The 24,363-nt window shown below is 45.2% G+C and overlaps 1 protein-coding gene across 5 annotated transcripts in view; it reads left to right on the top strand.

Moving 5' to 3' along the window:
- CLTCL1 (clathrin heavy chain like 1) overlaps positions 1 to 24,363 on the top strand; it is a 49,802-nt gene that overhangs the window by 6,683 nt on the left and 18,756 nt on the right. For all 5 annotated transcript variants that reach the window (XM_026716212.2, XM_087913341.1, XM_087913338.1 and 2 more), the window contains exons 2-18: positions 799 to 1,006; positions 7,815 to 8,083; positions 9,632 to 9,793; positions 9,933 to 10,046; positions 10,901 to 11,074; positions 12,274 to 12,471; positions 13,687 to 13,887; positions 15,114 to 15,266; positions 16,199 to 16,321; positions 17,222 to 17,359; positions 18,212 to 18,376; positions 18,656 to 18,836; positions 19,434 to 19,597; positions 21,629 to 21,754; positions 22,510 to 22,652; positions 23,608 to 23,842; positions 24,180 to 24,302. In XM_026716212.2, coding sequence (XP_026571997.1) covers positions 799 to 1,006; positions 7,815 to 8,083; positions 9,632 to 9,793; positions 9,933 to 10,046; positions 10,901 to 11,074; positions 12,274 to 12,471; positions 13,687 to 13,887; positions 15,114 to 15,266; positions 16,199 to 16,321; positions 17,222 to 17,359; positions 18,212 to 18,376; positions 18,656 to 18,836; positions 19,434 to 19,597; positions 21,629 to 21,754; positions 22,510 to 22,652; positions 23,608 to 23,842; positions 24,180 to 24,302 — 2,877 coding nt within the window. The remainder of the gene's footprint in view (positions 1 to 798; positions 1,007 to 7,814; positions 8,084 to 9,631; positions 9,794 to 9,932; positions 10,047 to 10,900; positions 11,075 to 12,273; positions 12,472 to 13,686; positions 13,888 to 15,113; positions 15,267 to 16,198; positions 16,322 to 17,221; positions 17,360 to 18,211; positions 18,377 to 18,655; positions 18,837 to 19,433; positions 19,598 to 21,628; positions 21,755 to 22,509; positions 22,653 to 23,607; positions 23,843 to 24,179; positions 24,303 to 24,363) is intronic.

The raw sequence follows: 24,363 nt of genomic DNA, 5'->3' as shown, positions 1-24,363 counted from the left end.
TTGGAATGCAGAAAAATGTAGAACGGAGCTTCTGTTACAATTAAACATAACTTGGAGGAGAAGAGAGTCCATTGTTTTGTTTTTGCTAGATGCTACAACAGGTGCGGGGTAAAAACTTGTGAGAAGAAAATTTTCAAATGGAAAATTGTGATAGGCCCCAGACCGGAGAAGGGAATTATGTCCAAATATTTTTACTTCTGTGATAAGTATAATGAATACCCCAAAGCTCTCCTCTTATCCGTTTCCCAGGGAATCGCTTGAACTTTTTCCTCTTCTCTTAGTTTGGTAGTAGAATATTGAAATAGTGGTCTTAACTAGAGGAAAATTGCCTTGAGCAAGACGAGGATTAGATTGGGGAATTGGTTGAGCGATCTTCAAGTTTTCTGTCTTTGGAGACAGAGCTGTCGATTAAAACCACTCTCTTCAGAATTTCAGACGTGAAGAGAAGACGTGATGAGAATTTTTGTCTCACTTGGAATTGAGAACTTCAAAATTGTGTAGAAGTTGTAGCAGACGATTCCAAGGTTCTGTTTAATGGTAGCGTTGGCAATTCAAGATATTTAATGCTTGCAATCTAGGCTGTGTCTTTTGTAGAAAGGAATTCTTTGTCGATGCTGTCATTTTCCTAATGTTTTATGCAACATTAACAGCATAAAAGTGACTTCTGAGAAGAGTTCCTGGTTGCAGGCAACAAGCTTGTCAATATAAGAAATAAACACTGTTATATCTGAATATTACAGAAACATGGACAAACGAAGTAGCTGTCTTAACGAAATGGCTCTTGTGGTTGTTTTTTAGCTCCAAAATCTTGGAATTAATCCAGCCAACATCGGGTTCAGCACACTAACGATGGAATCGGACAAATTCATCTGCATCCGGGAAAAAGTTGGGGAGCAAGCGCAGGTGGTCATTGTCGACCTGAGCGATCCGACAACGCCCATCCGGCGTCCCATCTCGGCAGAAAGTGCCATCATGAACCCCGCTTCCAAGGTCATCGCTCTGAAAGGTACGTCGGCCGACTTATTTTCCACCCGAGAGGGAAACGTGGGAATAAGAGTCACACGAAAGGGAAACTTTTGTGTTTTTTTTTTTTTAGTTGCAATTTTTGATATTTTATTCACCGCATGATTTATTCACCATTTTGGGGGAGTTTGTACAAGTAGCCCTTGATTTACAATCACAATTCTGTTGCTAAGCAAGACGTTAAGTGAGCGTGTCAGGATTCCAGCAATTGCTCTAATGAAATCATGATTCTTGAGCCAAACTTCAAAAAACTTGGAAGGATTTATTAGAGGCGACATACTGGCACTGCCCTGCGTGAAGCCAACTCTGGCATACGTCATTTACAGTCTCCTGTTTCCCCCTTTCCCCGCTTGGGTGGTGTCATAAACCAGATTCTCCAATTAAGCCCGTTCACAGGCTGGGTGTCATCATTCACATTCTCCAATTAAATATATTCTTGGGCAAAAGCTCTGGTAGTTTAGTTACAATCTTTTAAAGATAAAGAGTTGGAATGTACTTCCGCTTCCAAACTGCTGCACTGCTCTTCCAGATTCCCCCCCCGGCCCTTTTTTTTTAATGGCAACTTCTAAAACAGGCACAGGAATGTTTTATGAGTAGACAGAGAGCATTGACGTCTTTTACGACTTTTCTGGTCACCGTTGTTAAGTGAATCACTTGCAGATGTAACGCGGCTGTTAGGGTAATCTGGCTTCCCTGTTGATTCACAAAAGCGTGACCCCAGGACGCTGCAGCCGTCATAAATGCGAGTCACTTGCCGTCTCAATTTCGATCATGCGACCGGAGGCTGCAATGGCCATAAGTGTGGCCATTGTAACTTCAAACAGTCATTAAACGAATGGGTTGTAAGTTGAAGACTACCTGTACAAACTCCAAACAAGGAAAAAAAAAATATAAGAACAGAACAACACTAAAGACATTCTTTTAAAAAGCACATAGGGGAAAAAAACACATGGAAGGTTGTTTTTTTTAAAATGAAACTTAGGCTGTTAATTAGGTACGTGGTGGCTCAGTGGCTAAGATGCTGAGCTTGTCGATCAGAAAGGTCGGCAGTTCGGCGGTTCGAATCCCAAGCGCCGCGTGACTGAGGGAGCTCCCGTCCCTTGTCCCAGCTTCTGCCAACCTAGCAGTTGGAAAGCATGTAAAAAATGCAAGTAGAAAAATAGGGACCCCTTTGGTGGGAAGAGAACAGCGTTCCGTGCGCCTTCGGTGTTAAGCCATGCTGGTCACATGACCAAAGAGACGTCTTCGGACAGTGCTGGCTCTTCGGCTTTATAACGGAGATGAGCACTGCCCCCTAGAGCCAGAAACGAATAGCACATATTATATGCGAATGGAACCTTTACCTTTAACCTGTTAATTTTTTACAGTAAATTGAGAGACTGAAAATGGCGGTCATGGAATTTGAATGGCGAGGAAGGGACTGGGGCAATCTACTCAAAATAGCTTTCCAAAGCAATGATTAAAAAGTTAAGATTAGAAAGTAGATCTTCTAATCTAGGCCACCAAGAATTTCAGATGCTGCCGTTTCCAAGTTTGCAGAAAGTTTTGCCCAGTTAAGAATCACTTCTATAGCTTAGTCTTCCTTGGCAGCAGTGATGACATAGTTGGACAAATCTAGGATTTGGTGAATGAAAATGTACTTGTTTTTTTTTTTTTAAAAAAAGCTTAGATTATGCAACAGTTCAAACCTACAGCAAATAAAAGTGATATTTGTTCCTTCTGTGGGAGCTCAGTTTTGGCTTACAAAGTAATCTGATCAGCCCTTTAAAATGTCCCTCCGCAGGTAGGCACACAAACTCTTTAGATTTAAAATAATTTCACTGCCAACTGACTATGTACTTTTCTTCCTGCATTCTTGTCTTAATACAGACGGTGAGTTCATTTTATCCTGGCAAACTTGTATGTTTTAACAGTATGGAATGGTCTAATCTCATAAAAAGTACTGAAATCTGGAAAGGGGAAAAAAATTAGCAATTGGGCACCTCCATAGTGGAATTAATTGGGATTTAGGTGGCTTGAATTTTGGGGGGAAATTGTTGTCCTCCCTTGCGATACTTTCGAGACTTGCTGGTAATAACTGTACCAAGGAATGGCTCTCGAAGTAAATCCATCCCATCGCCGTACAGTTAATAAACAGCAAGGAACTGAGCCACAGATACTTTTATGAGAGACCTTTGCTAGCATGGTGTCTTGTGTGCTAGTCATCTACTCGATTCTAAATGTGGTTTTTGGTCCCAGAAAGTCATGACAAAGCTCGCAGGGGTCCACGATTGTTATAGACAATCAATTCTATTGGAAATTTTTGAGCCTGAGCTGTGCGCAGCTGCTGTTTGCAGGCTTGCTAAAAATGGCTTGGAGGTATAGGTAGGAATACACTAAAAGCGGCGATCAAAAATTCAGCATTCATCACAGCAATCGTCCGTAGACTTATATCCCGCTTCACAGTGCTTTCCAGCCCTCTCTAAGCGGTTGACAGAGTCAGCATATCGCCCCCAACAATCTGGGTCCTCATTTGACCCACCTCAGAAGGATGGAAGGCTGAGTCAACCTTGAACCTCTCAGAATTGAACTCCTGGAGTAAGCAGTGAGTTAGCCTGCAATGCTGCATTTTAACCACTGCGCCGCCACGGCTCTTATCGCATTTTAATTCCAATTATCTTGGCCCCCTGCGAATCGGCGCATTGACCAGGGAAGCTAATACTGATTGACAACACAGCTTGAACTAACGTTAGTTGGTAGGTACACAGCAGTAACTAAGTGGGGAAACGTAAGTGTTGTCTATGTGCCCCCGTTACGATCACTTAAAGCAGGAATCTTCCCACCTTAGCAACTTGAAGACTTGTGGCTTTCAACTCTCAGAATTCCCCAGCCAGCACGGTTTAGGATTCAGGCTGACTGAGGAATTCTGGGAGTTGAAGTCCACAGGTCTTACAGTTGCCCCGACTTATAGTACTGTCATATCTTCTCGGTGTTTTTGTTTTTTATTTTTTGGCCTGTTTGCTTAAAAATACACGAAGCCTTGGGAAAATAGGTACGGCAGCTTCTTTTCCTTGGTAGCCACAGAACTGTAGTTTGTCCCAAACCATGAAAGTCCAAGAGACCTATGAATCGAGGTATGCTCTAAAATAACGAACTGCAGATGTTCTTGGTTGGTAGAGACTGGGGTGAGCCCACCTCTCCTGTTGTGCTTGAAACTTGTTTTCCCACGTACAAGCAACCGACGTAATAATGCCAGTCTTTCAGATACGTAACGGCTTCTCTGAATGGTGGTAAGAGTGCGGTTGCGTGCACACCAATTGCATTGCCGGGTACTACTGCATGTGGCATTTCCCAGCGACCAGAGCATTCTCGTCCTCGTATTTATGTCCCCTACGTTGTGCGGTAACCCGAGCAGCCCTTTCTGGTCATACTGTCTCGTAAAAGTGCTTCCGTGTTAAAGCAAAACGGGAAAATGCAGCCCTTTACACCAGCCATTTCCATACACTTCGCATGGGAATGCAGAAGGCACCGTTTTTGTGCTCTCTGTCTCACAGGTGTAAATTGTTCAGAGCTTTTCCTGCCACCCCACCCCACCCTACACACCCCCTTGGTTGTGACCCACCTATTCAGGCTTGTCTATGTTGTATATGTCGGTGTTTTGTTTTGCTTTTTATATTTTTAGTTCACCTGAATAGAGAAGAGATGCCTGCCCGCCCAAGATAAGCGGTATCATTCAGTTGTGTTACTCGCAGCTTTGGATTAATCTGTGTTAAGCAGCTGGAATCTATTGTTAAGCTTCCTTGATGCGACAGCCACTTAAAAACACAATCTTCTGGAAGGGCCCTGGCCAAAAGGCTGGATAAAATAGCCTCACTTTGCTGACCCTTAAATTCTGTTCACACAATCTGGTCCTTGACTTAACCAAATCTTAGGGCTGCCTTGCTTGTGGGGAGGCTTTCTGTTGCTACCCCAAAAGGTGAACAGGTGACTGATACAAATATAGACACTTCTATTTCAGGGTATCTTGGCCTCTGCCTGCTATTTCTTCCCCAATGCCAATATTTCTCTCTCTTCCCCTTTCCCCATCCATCCATCCATCCACCAATCCCCATATATTATCATTTATCTCTCTCTCCATCATCCATCCATCCATCCGTTTGTCTGTCTGTCTATATCATTATCTATTTCCATCCATCCATCATCTGTCCATCTCTCTCCACCTTTCATATCTATCTATCTATCTATCTATCTATCTATCTATCTATCTATCTATCTATCTATCTATCTATCTATCTATCTATCATCTATTTCCATCCATCATCTGTCCATCTCTCTCCATCCTTCATCTATATCTATTTATCTATCTCCATCCATCCATCTATCCATCCCCATATATCATCCATCCATCCGTCTGTCTGTCTATATCATTATCTATTTCCATCCATCTATCATCTGTCCATCTCTCTCCACCCTTCATCTCTATCTATCTATCTATCTCAATCCATTCATCCATCCATCCATCCATCCAGCTACCCATCCTCTTTCTCTCTCTCTCTAGCTCAGCTGTCATCCATCCATCTATCCGGCATATTTATCTAGCCGCCCAATTCATTTTGTGATTCTTGTGGAGAAAAATACTTTAAAAGCAAAGGTTAAAAAGTGGGTGAAGGGGAGTCACCCCCCCCCCGCCCCATTGATCATCAGGCAGGGTTTTCCTCTTAAAATCATCTCTCCTGAATAAAACCTACCAAGCTTGGAGTTGCACCTTATTATTTTTCCTCTTTTAAGACAGCCCAGTTAGCTTTCCAAGGGGCCATTTTTCCATCCTGGTCTGGCTTGCCTGCTTCATCTTGCGCCTTGTAAATAACCCAGTGAAGAAATGGATGGGGATTTGAAATCCACTCCTAACTGCTTCGTTTATGGGTTAAGGCCTTGGGGAATCACTTTTTTTTCTTTTTCTTTCCCGAGGCATTAAAGCAATCTGCAAATGTTGTTTTTCCTTCCGATCCCTGCTCTTTCCTGCTTCTTCCTCTGGCTGTCCTGGTCCTTTGCATCGCTTTGCAATCTTAACGGAGAGAAAACAAGCAGAGAGAGGGCCGATAGAATGGGAGAATATTTCATTTGGATCCCTCATCCTTACGGAAGCGGCATTTTATACCCGCAGAGCGATTTCACTTAGAAGGGATCATGCAACGCTGGCCACAGACTGAAGCAACATCATTCACAAGCTTCATCCTTGTGGCACGCAGGCAAAATAGGGTCCTTGTTTAAAAGCCAGAGAGGTATAAAGCTAAATTTAAAAAAGGAAGCCGAAGGATGAAAATAACGGCTCATAACCCTCCAGCTACCAGTTGGCTTGCCTTTGCATGCTACAGCTGTCACTTCCTTGCGGCCACTGGGTTGCCAACCTGATGGCTAATTAAACACTTTTGAGATGATTTATTGTGGAATGCTTAATAACCGTGTTCCATTTTGGAGGAGGGGGCTACAACTAGAGAGAAATGGAATAAAAAGTGGGGCGAAAAGAGGCGTGTTAACATTATTGGAAGAAATCTGTTTTAAGCTGGCTAAGGTGCTGAGCTTGTTGATCAGAAAGGTTGGCGGTTCGCCGGTTCGAATCCCTAGCACTGCGTAGTGGAGTGAGCTCCCGTTCCTTGTCTCAGCAGCTTTTGCCAACCTAGCAAGTCAAAAGCCCGTAAAAAAAAAAATGCAAGTAGAAAAATAGGAACCACTTTGGTGGGAAGGGAACAGCATTTCTCCGTGCGCCTTTGGCATTTAGTCCTGCTGGCCGCATAACCGAGACGTCTTCGGTCAGCGCCGGCTTTGTCACGGAGATGAGCACCAACCCCTAGAGCCAGAAACGACTAGCAGGAGGGGAGCATTTACCTTTACCTTACATTATAAACCGATTTTTTTTCCCTGTTGTCTTTCCTCTTTCCCTAAAACTCTTTATTTTGAAAGTTTGGAAGTAGGTCCCTTCCCCAGATTACAGAATTACAGAATAATAACCGAGTTGGAAGGGACCCCGGAGGTCTTCTAGTCCAACCCCTTGCTCAAGCGGGAAGCTCTGTACCATGTCAGACAAATGGCTGTCCGGTCTCTTCTTAAAAGCCTCCACTGATGGAGCAGCCACAACTTCTGAAGGCAAGCCATTCCCTTGACTGACTGTTCTGACCACCAGGAAATGTTCTCCTCGGTTCTAAATCGGATCTCTCTTGGATCATCTTTCACCGGTTACTTCCTGTCCTGTCTTAATTGGAGAACAGGCGGCCCCCTTTCCCTGTGACAGCCCCTCATTGGATTGGATATTGGAAATGATTGTTTATGCATCCCTCTTGACCGTCTATCCTTGACTTCCCCTCTTTTGAGCTCTGAAATACATCTGCTTAAGGACCAATATTCAAGCAATCAGCTCCACGTAGAAGTTGGGGTGCATCTTAAGTCCACCGAAGGCGAGGATCTTGGGGTTTTTGAAGTATTTTCCCGTTAGATAAGAAATGGTCGTCCCAATTCATGCTTTGAAACATGTGAGCTCTACACACCTGAGTAGCTTGAAGAAGGTAAGATGAACTGATCCATTTCATCCTGTACCAGTCATCTTTTAAGCTGCTGCCTGCAGTGAGTTGATTTCCTTCCCCTTGGTGTTTCATTCTTCCTGCCTCTGTGGCCAAGACCGTTGAACAGTCTTAGCCTTCTTTAGGTGGGACAAAGAGGGCCGAGATGCGGTAGGAGAATTGAAATTTGGGTGGGGTATTTGGGAGATCTGTGATTCCTCTTCTCTTCTTGTTTTGTCTTCCTGTCTTGCCAACCAGCGGGGAAAACCCTCCAGATCTTTAACATTGAGATGAAAAGCAAAATGAAAGCCCACACGATGGCTGAAGAAGTCATTTTCTGGAAGTGGATCTCGGTGAACACCGTGGCTTTAGTGACGGAGACGGCCGTCTATCACTGGACCATGGAAGGTGATACTTTGCCCCAGAAGATGTTCGACCGACACGCCAGTCTTGCGGGCTGCCAAATCATCAACTACCGGACGGACGAGAATCAGAAATGGTTACTCTTAATTGGCATCTCTGCCCAGGTAGGGAAAACCTCTGGAATTCTCTTTTATTTGTTGGGTGTTATTTGTTTTATCCCACCTGTCTTACTTTAGAAGTAACTCTTGGGGTGGGGGGAGTGAACATACACGATACTCCTTCCTCCTCCTTTTTTTCCCACAACAACAACTCTGGGAAGGTGGCTTGAGCTGAGGGAGAGTGACTGGCCACAAAGTCATCCAGTTAGCTTTCATATATAAGGCAGGACTAGAACTCACAATCTCCTGGTGATTGACTCAAGATCACCCAGCTGGTTTTCATGCCTAAGGCGGACTAGAACTCACAATCAAGATTGACTCAAGATCACCCAGCTGGTTTTCATGCCTAAGGCAGGACTAGAACTCACAATCTCCTGGTGATCGGCCCAAAGTCCTCCAGCCACCTTTCATGACTAACATGAAACTACAACTTGTGGTCTCCTGGTGATTGGCCCAAAGTTGTCCACCTGGCTTTTGTCCCTTAAGTGGCACTAGAATTCACAGATAACCCAGATAGTTTTCATGCCTAAAGCAATACTAGAACTTAGTCCCCTGGTTTCCAGCTTGATGCCTTAACTACTCACTGATTCTTTAATAATACAGTACATTAATAATTGAAGTACCTTCATTGAACAAAATGAAATAATTCATGTTGAATAATTGAAGAAGGGTCAAGGCGCACGAGCCGTGGGGCCACGGTGGTTAGAATACAGTACTGCAGGCTAATCGCAAGAGCACTTAGCTTTATATACCACTTCACAGTGCTTTACAGCATTGTCTAAGCGGTTTACAGCCTCTTGACCACAACAATCTGGGTCCTCATTTGACCCTCCTCGGAAGGATGGAAGGCTGAGTAAACTTTGAGCCTGTCAGGATTGAACTGCTGGCAGTGAGTTAGCCTGCAATACTGCGTTCTAACCACTGAGAGGGAAGGAAGGAAAGGAAGGAAGGAAGGAAAGAAGGAAGGAAGGGGAGAGGAGAGGAGAGAGGAGAGGAGAGAAAGAGCAGTATACTGCTTCACAGTGCTTTCTAGCCTCTCTGCTCAGTTTACAAAGTCAGCCTCTTGCCCCCCAACAATTCGGGTCTCATTTTACCCACCTCAGAAGGGCGGAAGGCTGAGTCAACCTTGAGTCTGCTGAGATCTGAACTTCCAAATTGCAGGCAGCCGGCAGTCGTCAGAAGTAGCCTGCAGTACTGCAGTCTAACCACTGCACCGCCAAGGCTCGCTCTTCTGACTGCCACTTCGATTCCCACCGGCTCAACGGTGGGCTCATCCTTCCATCTTTCCAAAGGTTGTTAAAACGAGGACCCAGATTATTGGGGGCAATACGCTGAGTCTGTAAACCGCTTGGAGAGGGCTAGGCAGTACCGTGAAGCGGTCTATAAGTCTTCAGTGCCATCGCTATCGATCAAACAGAATTGAGAATCGTTTGGTCCCAGCGCCGCTCGATTCGGTGGCAGGAATCTCTTGCGGCAGGGAAAGGTGCAGGATGCGTTGATTATACACTCTTTATGGGAACCCTTTGCCACATGATGCTTCTGGCTTTGCTTTAGCAAAACCGCGTGGTGGGCGCCATGCAGCTCTACTCCGTGGACCGCAAGGTCTCCCAGCCCATCGAGGGCCACGCGGCAGCCTTTGCCGAATTCAAAGTCGAAGGGAATGCCAAGCCGTCCACGCTCTTCTGCTTCGCCGTCCGCAGCCCCTCGGGAGGCAAGGTAACGAAAGGAGAAGCCGGGACCTGCATACATTTAGCAGCACCCCCCCTTCCCCCTCCCCCCCAAAATGCAAGTTATCACTCAGCTTTCCTGTTTCAAGCCAAACGGCCGATTGTCCTTTTCACGGTTTTATTTTCAGCTTCATATCATCGAAGTGGGCCAGCCGGCCGCGGGAAACCAGCCCTTTGTCAAAAAGGCGGTCGACGTCTTTTTCCCCCCGGAAGCCCAGACGGATTTTCCCGTTGCAATGCAGGTAAGCGAACAGGGAAGCAGGTTTGCATCCTCTCCGTCCCTTTAAACCCACCCTAGGCAGGTATACGGGGTAAACCTCGACTTAGCAGCGGTTTGTTTCTTTAAGAAGAGACTCGATAGTCACTTGTCTGAGTTTGTATAGGTCAGTGGGGGCTAACCTTTTTGGGGCTCCCATGCTGAAAATTGCGTGCCAACACCCAGAAGGCAATGCGCCTGCCCCCCCCCCCACCCATGGGGCTCTTCCGGGTGACCTCTGGCATACCAGCAGAAGTGGCTCTGTGTGCTGCTTCTGGCATGCATGCCATAGCTTCTCCATCACGGGTATAGGCTAGGGGTCTGCAACCTTAAACACTCCAAGAGCCATTTGGACCAGTTTTCCCACAGAAAAAAACAAAAAACCCTGGGAGCCACAAAACCTGGGTGGGCGTGGCCAACTCAGCGTCACTCCTACCCAGTCACATGACACACACACACACACACACACACGGCCAGGCCTACCCAGGTTTTGTGGTTCCGGTGTTTTCTGTAGGAAATGGGTCTTTCTCTCCCTCTCTCTCTTTCTCTCTCTCTCTCTCTCTCTCTCTCTTCCTCCCTCTCATTTCTGTTTTTTGTGTTTTACCTTCTCAGGCCAGGCGAGAAGTGACTGGGAGGGGAGGCCGAGGGGTGGGGCCAGCCAGTGGTGGGATCACTCAACAGGAAGCCACAGCAGAGGGCCCAAAGAGCCGCATGCGGCTCCAGAGCTGCGGGTTGCTGACACCCGGTATAGGTGCCCCTGCTCGACAGCTGGATTAGAGGATCTCCCAAGGTCTCTTCCTGCTCCATTCTGATTAATATTGATTAAATCTGTTTTCACAGATTGGAACAAAGCACGGCGTGATCTATCTGATCACAAAATATGGCTACATACACATGTACGATTTGGAATCCGGGGTCTGCATCTACATGAACCGAATCAGCGCTGAGACGATATTTGTAACGTCGCCTCACGAACCCACCTCTGGGATTATTGGGGTGAATAAAAAAGGACAGGTAAGATGGTTGTTGGAAGATTAGAAATGTTTGGGATCTCCTCTGCTAAGGAGGTGCATCTAATGGGATCCAGAAGAAGGGCCTTCTCCGTGGTGGCTCCCTCCCTGCGGAACATCATCCCTGCAGAGGTAAAGTTGGTCCTCGCTTGGACAATCTTTTGCAAGTCCCTGAAGACCTGTTCCTGCCAGTGGATCTGGGGACTCGAGGGTGGGATGGAGCCCATGAAATGGCTCCTTTGATCGTTGTAAGTAGGGAGTGGTGGCATATCTTTTGATTGTTCTTGTGTTAGGCTTTTATCCTTGTAAGTTCCTTGTAGTCACTGAGAATAACTAGGGTGGCCAAATTATTTTTCATAAATCATGGATGGATGGATGGATAGGAAGCAAAGAGAGAGATAAGATGGATGGAGAGATGGAGAGAGAGATGGACAGATGATAGATGGATAGAGATACATAGGTAGATACCATAGAGAGAGAGATATTAGGTAGATTAGGAGAGAGAGAGAGTAGAGAGTGATAAGGTAGGTAAGTACTAGGTAGGTAGAGGATAACTGGATGGATTGATGGATGGATGATAGGAAGCAAAAAGAGAGAGCATAGATGGATGGTTAGATAGATGATGGATGGAGATAGGTAGGTAGGTACCATAGAAAGAGAGGTATTAGGTAGATTAGAAGAGAGAGAGTAGAGAGAGATAAGGTAGGTAAGTACTAGGTAGGTAGAGGATAACTGGATGGATGGATGATAGGAAGCAAAAAGAGAGAGCATAGATGGATGGATAGATAGATGATGGGTGGAGATAGGTAGTTAGGTAGATACCATAGAGAGAGAAATTAGATTAGGAGAGAGAGATTAGATAGGTAAATACTAGGCAGAGAGAGAGAGAGAGAGGATAGCTGATGAGATGGATGGATGGATGGTTGGATGGATAAGCCTTTTCCAACCAGCGTATCAGTGTGTCTTTTCTAACTAATCCATTACTTGGATGGCAGTTGCCATCTTGGCCAATTAAGTAACATGGCCAGAGGAGTTAGGACAATGTGTTTCTAACTAGCCGGGGAAATGCAGACTTGGGGAAGATTGTCCTGGGGTTCCATCACTGGATGTTTTCAAGGATAGGCTGGACCACCATTTGGCCAGAATGGTATAAGGACTCCTGAGTTGGGAGCACGTGCTCTGTCTCTCTCTCTCTCTCAATAGGTCCTCTCGGTTTGCGTGGAAGAAGACAATATTGTAAACTACGCCACCAACGTCCTGCAGAATCCGGATCTGGGTCTGCGAATGGCTATCCGGAGCAACTTAGCCGGAGCGGAAGAACTCTTTGCCAGGAAATTTAATACCCTTTTTGCGCAGGGGAGCTACGCGGAGGCAGCTAAAGTGGCCGCATCCGCACCCAAGGTAAACCAGCGTTGGAGAGACCCGCGCCTTCAGAACATTGATCTACTTAAACACCCATTTAATTCCTGCAAGTTGATTGCACTTCATTCGACTCTCTCGCTGTTTTTGGTCCCAGGTCGTCCTCAACATACAACTGTTCATTTGGTGACCGTTTGAAATGACAACTTTACTGGGGTGGGGGGAAGTGTTTTTCACACTTACGATCCTTGCAGCATCCCCACCGTCACGTGATCAAAATTCAGACGCTCGGCCACTGACTCATATTTAGGACGGTCGCAGCGATCCCATTTGCGACCTTTTGATGAGCAGATTCAGTGGGGGGAGCCAAATTCACTTAAGAACCATGTGTCATGCCCCTGTTGGAATCTGATTCCGAGGTGGAGGTCGAGCAGCTGACAGAGGGTGGGAGTGTGGCCCCGGTGGCTGTGGAGGAAACTGGGGAAGGGCACAGTCCACCTGGGCATTCAGAGAAAGACCCAGGGCCATCCACTCTTCATCCTAGGGCACTCAGGGAGGAGCGGATAAGGGAGCAACGTGGGTTACCGGGGGAGAAAAGGGCCCTGATTCCCTTCATTAGCTGCAGCTTGGAAAACAGGATTTAAAAAGGGAGTTTGCGCACAGCACCTTGCTGGAATCAAAGCGTGAACTATATTTGTCAAGGCTTGTCTGGGTTCTGGTGTCTTCCCAACTGTGTGTAGTTTGTTATCTTTTGAAGTCCGCAATTCCTTATCCTGCCCTGAATCGTTAATTGCTGCAGCTGTGGTTTGTGTTGGTTTTTATTATAATTAATATGTACTTTGGGTTCGGACTGAATTTCTTCCCTTTAAAAACTCTTCTTGGGAGAGTTTTTTTTCTCCAGCTGATGTTTACTGGACATTGGGGGCCAAGTTGGAGGAATTAAAGGGACTTTCCCTACTTTTGGGGCTTTGTTGCTTTCGTGCCACGCCCCTTTGGGTCATCACACCACGCAACTCACTTAACAAGCCGTGATTCGCTTAGCAGCTCTGTGGCAAGAAAGATTGTAAAAGGGGTCAAAACTCACTTAACAAATGCTTCGCTTATCCAGAGGAATTTTGGGGCTCAGTTGTGGTCGTATGTCGAAGGACTACCTGTATCCTAAAACGGGGAGTTGAATTGGTTGCTCTTGGTTTTTCCTCCCTGGGGACAATCCATAAATCCGTCAGTGACATTTAACTACCTGATTCTGACATTCAGGGCATCCTGCGCACCAGCGACACCATCCGGAAGTTTCAGAGTGTCCCGGCTCAACCCGGGCAAGCGTCGCCCTTGCTGCAGTACTTCGGTATCCTCCTTGACCAAGGGCAGCTCAACAAATTCGAATCTCTGGAACTCTGCCGCCCCGTCCTTCAGCAAGGCCGCAAGCAGCTCCTTGAGAAATGGCTGAAAGAAGACAAGGTGAGCCTCCCGTCGCCATTTGTTAGTGCAGTCCTGCTATACCCGTAAAGCCACAAACGAGGATGCATCGTTAGGCCTAACCATGATATGTGGTGAAGTTCTCCTCGGACTTAGAATAACTTGATGGCCACTTTGAATGTAGACTAAATCAGCATACGTTAAAATGAAATTTTGTGGCATACAGTTCTCAAAGGGTCTCCACCTCTAATATATACTACATAAACATGACTAGATAGACAGACAGACAGACAGACAGAGATATAGGTCCTAGCTCTAAGGTCAGGGGCAACCTAGGTAGACAGACAGACAGACATAAAGATATAGTTCCTAGCTCTAAGGTCAGGGTCAACCTAGATAGATAGATAGATAGATAGATAGATAGACAGACAGACAGACAGACAGACAGACAGACAGACAGACAGACAGAGAGAGAGAGACAGAGAGAGAGAGACAGAGAGAGAGACAGAGAGAGACAGACAGACAGAGACAGACAGACAGAGATATAGTTCCTAGCTCTAAGGTCAGGGACAACCTAGATAGATAGATAGATAGATAGATAGACAGACAGACAGACAGACAGACAGACAGAGAGAGAGAGAGACAGACAGACAGAGATATAGTTCCTAGCTCTAAGGTCAGGGACAACCTAGATAGATAGATAGATAGATAGATAGATAGATAGATAGATAGATAGATAGATAGATAGATAGACAGACAGACAGACAGACAGACAGACAGACAGACATATAGTTCCTAGCTCTAAGGTCAGGGACAACCTAGATAGATAGATAGATAGATAGATAGACAGACAGACAGACAGAGATATAGTTCCTAGCTCCTTGCCAGATTAAAGCAATGATCTGCCATAACCTATAGCTAAATTCCATGAATTGCTAGGGAGAATCCGACCTTGTCCTCTTCCATATTCCAAGCACTCTTTGCCCTGGGGGCGGGACTCTCCATATTTTGCCTTCTAGCTACATCCCCACCACACTGTGTGTACGTGCATTTGTGTGTCCTGTTTTGTTGTCCAGCAGCAGAGTCGGTCCCTGAAATGCAAACAGCCCTCTTGTGCCAACAGCAATAGTTGTGGTTGTTTGGACATGACTGGGGTGTGAAAGTATTTTCGGAGGCTGGCACGGTGTCAACAAATGCTCTTGTCAAGCCGCCTGCAGTTTTTAACACTTGGATTGGCATCGATTTCTGAAATCTGATGTCTGCTTCAGCTGGAGTGCTCCGAAGAGCTGGGAGACCTGGTGAAGGCCGCTGATCCAACCCTCGCCCTGAGTGTTTATCTCCGCGCCAACGTCCCAAATAAAGTCATCCAGTGTTTTGCAGAAACGAGTCAGTTCCAGAAAATTGTTCTTTATGCCAAAAAGGTAAACTTATCTTTTTTTGCCCCCCTGCCTGAAAAAGGCCTGCTTGTGCAATGCTCACCTTCCAAGTCAACACATTTTCTTTTATTAAAATTGTTTATCTCTCCTGAGATAACGCAAGATCTTAAAACATTCCAAGTATGTCAGAAGTATGAGATGCAATTTTCTCAACTTGCTGAGTTTCTCTTTGACTTACAGGGTAGAACAGGACTTTGGGCTAGTTATTTTGACATATAGAGAGTCCTCGACTTACGATCACAATGGAGCAAAAAAAAAAATCTGTTGCTAAGCAGGACAGTTAAGACCCAACTAGGTGGTCCTAGTTTAGGATTAAAACATATGTGGAGAGAAAGAAACCCAAACAAAAAACAATCTACCTATTATTCAGCACCACATATATCATGGTCAGGATTGGATATGCTATGGACAAATGTGGAAATTGAACGTGATATAAAAGAAATAGAAATTTAAACTAATACGTGGGCAGATCATAACCCTATTAAAATAATTTGGAAAGGATTGAAAAAAAAGAAGATGGATGTTAAATAGGGAGCTCTTAAAAGAAAAAAAGTGTGTCGAGGTGATGGAAAAAGAGTTGAGAGTTCTTTTTGAAAGAAAATAAACAACAAAAATCAACTCAAAACTTATGGGATGCGACTAAAGCATATATTAGGGGCTTAGCAATTTCATATAATACATATATACAAAGAAAAGAAAGAAAAAGAAACCAAACTACAAGACACTCTTAAGGAATTAGAAAGAACACTACAAAAACATCACGTAACAAGACAGCAAACACAGAAAGGATAATGATTAGGCATGAATTGATCATGTTGATGCAAGATGAATGATCACAAGATATGAAGACCCAACTGGGTAACGTCATCAATGCTAGCGATTCATCAGTGCTAGTAACTTGATTTCTTATTTTAAAGGTGGGCTATACCCCTGACTGGATTTTCTTATTGAGAAGTGTAATGAGAGTCAACCCAGATCAAGGTCTTCAGTTTGCGCAAATGTTGGTTCAGGATGAAGAGCCTTTGGCCAACATCAACCAGGTAAAGACTCCGGTGGCTCTAGAATGGGAATTCTGGGAGTTGAAGTCCACCTGTCTTAAAAGTTGCCTAGTTTGGAGATGCCTGTTCCAGTAGATAATTTGAAATCTAACATGGTGTCATCAAGAGACCTGTAGGATTTACTTCTACTTTGTGTGTCTCGTCATGCCCCACTTGGGGTTTTCTATAATTCTCATTAAGAAGGGATAGATCTTGGCGGAAAGTACAGTGAAGTAATAAAGGTGCCTGCGCTTTCATAGGAACATCTTAATTTCAAGAGGTCTCGCTCTGAAAGGAATGAGAATAGTTTTTTTTTTATCAAACATCCTTTTGACAATGGAAGCAGAACCACTTCCAGGGTGCCGAAGACGGAAGTAATGTAATTGTAACCTTTTGTGGTGTGTGATGGTTGCCATAACTTGAAAGAGAGGCGTTATATGGTTGGAATGCAGTATTGGCAGGCTAATTCTGCCGACTGCCAGCAGTTCGAGCCCGACTGGCTCAAAGTGGACTCAAGGCTTCTATCCTTCTGAGGTTGGTAAAAACAATATGCTGACTATGTAAAGCTGACTCTGTAAACTGCTTAGAGAATGAAAAGCACTGTGAAGCAGTCTATAAATCTAAGGGCTATTGCTACTTCTTCCTTCTTCCCTCTCTCTCGTTGTCCCTTCCTTCCCTCCCTCCATCTCAGTGTCTTTCCTTCCATCCATTCATCACAGTGGTTAGAATGTGGTATTGCAGGCTAATTTTGCTGACTGCCAGCAGTCTTCCAAGGTCAATAAAACAAGGACCCGGATTCTTTGGGAGCAAAATGTCGACTCTCTAAACCGATCAGAGAGGGCTGTGAAGCCTCATGAAGCGGTATATAAGTCTAAGCCCGATTGCCATGTTCTTCTACTGCAGATTGTCGATGTGTTCATGGAGAACAGTTTAATTCAGCAGTGTACTTCCTTCTTGCTGGATGCCTTGAAGAACAATCGCCCCGCGGAAGGCCACCTTCAAACCCGTCTCCTTGAGATGAATCTCATTCATGCTCCCCAGGTAACCGCTCTTTCCCCCCCCCCCACCCCCGCCCCCACTCCAGCCAAAGGATTTGGCATCGTCTCGTTTTCCTCTTGAGAAGAACAGTTGTTGTCCCTCTTCTAAATAAGTTTCAACTTTGCATGGCCCGGGTCCGAAATGGGACAAACTCGCCACGGGATGATTCCACGTGGGGGGTGGGGGGGGAATTAACTCAACGCGAAAAATGTGGTCCACCACTATTTCTTTCCATTGACAAAAATGGAGAAACAGTGGTGGATAATATAGATTGTGTTGATGCCAGGGTTTCAAGTAACAGATCCATCGCGAGCAAAAACTCCCGGAGGCAGCTGGAATAAATTCCAATAAATAGCTTTATTGGAAATAATCATATTGTGGCACGTATTTGGTGAAAACCAACTCTGAAGGGCCCCATGGTTTTCACCTAATTAAAAGTAAAAGTTCCACAGACACCCCAATTTCAAACAATCAGTCCCGTTGTCCAATCAGGGCTCCGCCAGATGGTCTGGTGACTTCACTCCTCCTTCCTCCAGCCAGGTGTGAGAATGACCTTGGTTCCCAAGAGAAAGTATTTTGTTTTGAACACATGGCCCCAGCGATCTCTAATCCCCCACTCTCTGTCCCAGGGGCAGCACTGAAGCTCCAAGATGGCTTCACCTAGGCCAGCTTCAGGGTTGACATTTGAGTTATCACACGTGGAATTGTCCCGTAGCAAGTTGATTGCGGTGAGATGGCTGCAGCGAGTCATCCTAGACCCTGGCCAGTCAGTTTCTGTTGTGTGTGTGTTAAATGTTCCATATAGAATCCATATGCGATGCTGTAGACTTGCTTCTTTGGTTAATTTTCTTTTAGGTTGCCGATGCCATCTTGGGGAATCAGATGTTCACCCACTATGACCGAGCGCATATTGCTCAGCTGTGCGAAAAGGCCGGCCTGCTGCAGAGAGCTTTGGAACACTACACAGATCTTTATGATATCAAGCGTGCCGTCGTGCACACCCACCTTCTGAATCCAGAGGTAAAATAAATACAGATAGATTAATAAAGCTAATCCCTTTTGGGGGCTTCATTTCATGGGAATCCACCTAGGGCAGGAGTCCCCAATCCCCGGGCTGCAGCCCACTACCCCTGTCTGGTTGGTTCTGAAATATTCAAGCTGCGGTAGCAGAACTTAGTTCTTTAATTGTTATTCGTTCCTAATGCAGGTGTCTGGTTTGCAAGATACAGATTATACACGCATTGTGTTTACATATTTAATTTTGGAGAGGTTTTTTTTTTCTTTTCTTTTCCCCTTCAGTGGCTGGTGAATTTCTTTGGCTCGCTCTCCGTTGAAGACTCCGTCGAGTGCCTGCGCGCCATGTTGTCCGCCAACATCCGACAAAATCTGCAGCTCTGCGTCCAGGTGGCTTCCAAATACCACGAACAGTTGGGCACCCAGTCCCTTGTAGAACTCTTTGAGTCTTTTAAAAGCTACGAAGGTACGTTGAGCACACAGGTGATATCCAACCACCCTCAGTCCGTGGACTTGGCAGCAGAATGTAAAGTGACTGAGTGGAAAACCGGCGGACAGATTAGGATCACGAGAAGATCAGGATTAACCTGATGGGATTAATTTACTCCCTGTTACAAGGAGAGCGCTATCCTATACTCGGTTTAAAGGAATCAGAACCAAAGCCTTGTGTTTTACGCTGTTGTCAAACTTGCTGAAATACCTGTGGGAGTTTGGAAAATATTTTTTCATGTTTTTGGTTTGTTTTTATTTTATTTGATTGATTGATTGATTAGCTCTTGAACCATATCAAAGTGCAGAATTCCAGAAACAAATCATTACTGAAATTTGATGAAAGCCATTTAAAATGGAATTGGATAAAATACAATCTAAAATGAAGTTGAGGTTTGTTTTGATAACCCAAATTTAAAGCCGTCCATGATGAAAAGAAGCTGGTGTAGCGTGTTCGATGACAGGGTCCCCTGATCATTTTCTGATTCATGCCAAAAAGAAAAAAGGACTTTTAACTCTTTGAATGAATGTATCGCTGCCCCTCCACTAATCTCTTGTTTCTCTGCCCGTCTAGGACTCTTTTATTTCTTGGGCTCTATTGTCAACTTCAGCCAGGACCCGGATGTTCATTTTAAATATATCCAGGCGGCCTGCAAGACCGGCCAAATCAAAGAGGTGGAAAGGATCTGCCGCGAAAGCAACTGTTACAATCCAGAACGAGTGAAAAATTTCCTGAAGGTAGAGTTTCTGCGCACGCCAGCGTTTCTCAGCCTCATCCCAACGCTTTAAGGTGGGTGAACTTCAACTCCCAGAATTCCTGGCATGCTGGCTGGAGAATTCTGGGAGTCGAAGTCCACCCATCTCCAAATGGCTGAGGTTTAGAAACACTGTTTTAGGCGATTTGTTTGTTTGTTTGTATCTCACTTTTATTTTTTTTATTTTTTTTACAAATAAGGCAGTGACTAGATCCAACACTCCTTCCTCCTCTTATTTTCCCCACAACAACAACCCTGTGAAGTGGGATGGGCTGAGAGAAGATGGATTGGCTCAAAGTCATCCAGCTGGCTTTCATGTCTACGGCAGGACTAGAACTCACCATCTCCTGGAGATTGGTCCAAAGTTACCCTGTCAGCATGCTTAAAATGGAACTAGAATTCCCAGTCTCCAGGAGATTGGCCCAATCCCACCCAGTTACTTTTTATGCCTAAAGTGGGACTAGAACTTACAGTCTGGCCTAAGGTGGGACTAGAACTCACCATCTCCTAGTGATTGGTCCAAAGTTACCCTGCCAGCTTTATATGCTTAAAGTGTGACTAGAACTCCCAGTCCCCTGGAGATTGGTCCAACGTCACACTTTTCATACTTAAGGCAGGACTAGAACTCACCTTTTCCTGGTGATTGGCCCAAAGTCACCCTGCCAGCTTTTATACCTAAAGTGGGACTAGAACTCCCATTTTTCTTAAGATTGGCCTAAAGTCACCAGCCGCCTTTCATGCCAAAGGCAGGACTAGAACTCGGGGGCTCCCGTTTTCTAGCCTTAAGCACTAAACCAAACAATTGGACTATATAGTCCTTCCACAAAGAATGAAAACAGGGGTTGCTGCTCTGGCTTTATTCTGGATCAACATGGAGTAATTCTGCTTGGTGAGCTTTGCAAAGCAGGCGGCATTAAACGGGGTGCTTGAATGCTGTCTTATAATCCCGCCGCCCTTCATTTGATCCCCTCTTAACCTGTGAGAATACCTGCTGATCGCAACGGCTGAGGGAAGATTTAAAAAGCTTTCGATTTCTCACCTCGAAGTCTCATATCCCATCCCAGGGAGATTAATCTCGGGGCTGCCCTTTGTCAGACATAAAATTGGAGGCTGGTTTTTCCTTCCCCGAGGAGAAAAAATTAAACCCTCACCTCAAGAGGCTGCCAGAATAATAGTACAAAGAGAATAAGAGGAAGGGAGAAAGAATCCATTTATCAGTTGAAGGAGGCTTCTGGAAAAGATACGTGCGTTTTTCATAAACTATATGTGTGTACAGTTAAACCTAAATAGCAATATTGTCGTGTTTGGTTAGCTGAAAATGTGAATTGTGGCCCTCTCATCCTACAACATGGTGTACACAGTATAAGAATAGGAACCAGTCTTGTATTTCCACAAAATAACATATATTTCCTCCTCGTGTGTCACTGTCAACATAGTTCAGCTTGGTGGTTAAAAAGAGTTTTCTTGGGAATTGAATCAAGTCTGCTTCAAATCATGGCTTCTTTCCAGCTTGAATTCAGAACAGAATAACAGAGTTGGAAGGGACTTTGGAGGTCTTCTAGTCCAACCCCCTGATCAGGCAGGAAACCCTATACCATTTCAGACAAATGGTTGTCCAATCTCTTTTTAAAAAAAACTCCATATTGGAGCACCCACAACTTCTGGAGAAAAATCGTTCCGTTGATTAATTGTTTTAACTTTCAGGACATTTCTCCTTAGTTCTAGGTTGCTTCTCTCCTTGATAATCTTCCACCCATTGCTTCTTGTCCTGCCTATTTTGGAGAATCGGTTGGCGCCCTCTTCTTTGCTCCTGGGCAGCACCTGCGCCCAAACATTCGTCCCCACTTACATAATTCATATCATCTTTTCGATGTGCCGAATTACAGCTTTCCTCTCATTGTTTAGTGGGATCACAGGTCAAAAAGAAGAACAAAAAAAAAGACGTATTATTATACTTCTTTCCTTAATAGTTTCTGATTTTTTGTTTTGTCTGTTTCTTTCTCTGCCGATGTAGGAAGCCAAGCTTACCGATCAACTTCCCTTGATCATTGTCTGCGACAGATTTGACTTTGTTCACGACCTGGTTCTTTACTTGTACCGCAACAACTTACAGAAGTACATTGAGATATACGTTCAGAAGGTACGGTACATTTCGTTGTTAAAGGTATTGTAAGAGCCGTTAAAGTAGTAGATCCTTTGGAGTGTATGTCAACCGTAGCAACTTTAAGACATGTCAACTTCAATTCCTAGAATTCCATCTGTATAGACGAAGCCCTCAACTTAGAACTGTTTATTTAACAACTGTTTGAAGTTGCAACTCCACTGAAAAGATTCAGTGTTCCTTCACAGATCAAAGTTACTTTACAAACTGGGATGAGCTTCAAAAAATTTAGCAACGGGTTCTCTGCCTGGTGGCCAGGGTGGGCGTGGCCTAGTTGGCCTCCTGCATTTTTGCCCTCCGGAGGCTTCCCACAAACCTCTGGGAGGACCAAAACAGCCTTTCCGGGCTCCGGGGGCTCTCTGGAAAACAGGCCAAGTGGCTTCAATGACTCTAAAAAGAATGCAAATGACCAGCTGTCTGCAAGGAGTAGAAATCCTTCCATTCCCCACTTTTGCCAGCAAAGTCAACGGGGAGGCCAGATTCGCTTCCCAACAGTGTTACTAACTTAACAAAACCGCAGCGATTCGCTTAACAGCCATGGCCAGAAAGGTTGTAAAACGGGGCAAAGCAAACAGCTGTCTCCCTTAGCAACAGAAACGCTGGGCTTGATTGTGGTCGCAAGTTGAGAACCACCTGTAGCACTCTTGAGGTTTCAACGTTGCGATCCAGAGAGCGGCTTACACCACGTTGGGATTGCAAACCCTTGAAACGGAACCATTTTTCCCCCGCTTCAGGTCAACCCCAGCCGCATCCCTGCAGTTGTCGGAGGACTCTTAGATGTGGACTGCTCCGAAGACGTCATTAAGAACTTGATCATGGTGGTGAGAGGTCAGTTTTCGACAGACGAGTTGGTAGCCGAAGTCGAGAAAAGGAACAGGTGAGACCCACAGGGCTCTTCAAAATATTTTATTTCCCAAGAGCGATTACAATGGCTGTCAGGCCCCTTTTGGAAGCTGATTCCGAGGGGGAGGTCGAGCAGCTGACAGGAAATGGGAGTGTGGCTTCGGTGGCTGTGGAAGAAACTGGGGAAGGGCACAGTCCGGCTGGGCAGAGCAGGGGAGAGGTAAAATAAGGGAGAGGGAATTCGGAGGACGCCCCCCCCCCCTTTCATCCTAGGGCATGCAGGGAGGAATGGAGAAGGGAGCAACGTGAGTTGCATGGCTTACAGTGGAGGAAAGGGCCCTGATTCCCTTCATTAGCTGCAGCTGGGAACACAGTGTTTATAAGAGGAACCTGTGCACAGCACCTTGCTGGAATTATCTTTGTAAAGTCTTATCTGGGTTCTGGCGTCCTCCCAGCTGTATGTGTTTCGTTATCTTTTGAAGTCTGCAATTCCTTATCCTGCCTCGTTAATTGCTGCAGTGTGGTTTGTGTTGGGTTTTTTTTTTATATAACTTATATGTACCTTGGGTTTGGACTGAATTTCTTCCCTTTAAAAACTGTTCTTGGGAGAGTTTTTTCTCCAGCCGAGGATAACTGGATGTTGGGGACCAAGTTGGAGGTATTAAACGGACTGTACCTATTTTTGTGACTTTGTTGCTTTTGTGCAACAAAGGTATCTTGTGGGGGGTGGGGTACCCTGGCAGTCGGCAGAATTAGCTTGCGGTCCTGCATTCTAAGATAAATTGATCAATCGGTTAAATCAAGAGCCTTCAAACATGTAGCTTTAAGACTTGTGGGACTTCAACTCCCAGAATTCCTGAGCTAACCTGACTGGAGGAGGAGTTCTGGGAGTTGAAGTCCACAAGTCTTAAAGCTGCCATGTTTGAAGACTCCTGGGTTAAATGTTGACTAGCAACAGAGCGAATTAAAGATGCGTGTTCTTCTTCCAGGCTTAAGCTGCTCCTGCCTTGGCTGGAGTCCCGGATTCACGAAGGCTGCGAAGAGCCGGCAACGCACAACGCCCTGGCGAAAATCTACATCGACAGCAACAACAACCCCGAGCGCTTCCTGCGGGAGAATCCCTTTTACGACAGCTGCGTTGTTGGAAAGTATTGTGAAAAGAGAGACCCTCACCTGGCCTGTGTGGCTTATGAAAGGGGGCAGTGTGACCTCGAGCTCATCAAGGTGAGGGAACATTGACATTGAATATGAAGGGCCGGATGCCCTTCCTGTCGCCAATGAGGAGTTTTATTCAGCAGATGTATTCTCATTGTTCCCAGAGAGAGAAATATCTGCCTTTACCTAGGATCGAACTCACAGCCTCCTGATTGAGAGGCGAGAACGCCACCTCTAGGCCATTGCACCGCTCAGCCGTAGAAACTAATATAAAAATAATAATAAATCCACCATGTTTGAAACATGGCTGCCACTAATTTTCAAGTTCTTTCAAATACCAGCTGATCTGAACGCTAGTTTTTAAACACCAGCCTTCTCCTTTCCTGTTGCTTTTTTTTTTTTCCAGGTTTGCAACGAGAATTCTTTATTTAAGAGCGAAGCTCGTTACTTGGTGCGAAGAAAAGATCCAGAATTGTGGGTCAGTGTTTTGGAGGAAAACAACCCCTTCAGAAGACCCCTCATTGATCAGGTATATTGAGAGATTGGGAATCTGCAAAACCAGGTTATAGGATGGGACCGAGGAATGAATA

The sequence above is a fragment of the Pseudonaja textilis genome, chromosome 15, assembly GCF_049901715.1.
Source record: "Pseudonaja textilis isolate UNSWEBS1 chromosome 15, rPseTex1.2, whole genome shotgun sequence".
Lineage (NCBI taxonomy): Eukaryota > Metazoa > Chordata > Lepidosauria > Squamata > Elapidae > Pseudonaja > Pseudonaja textilis.
The sequence above is the reverse complement of the archived record's forward strand: the minus strand, read 5'-3'. Positions and strand labels throughout refer to the sequence as shown.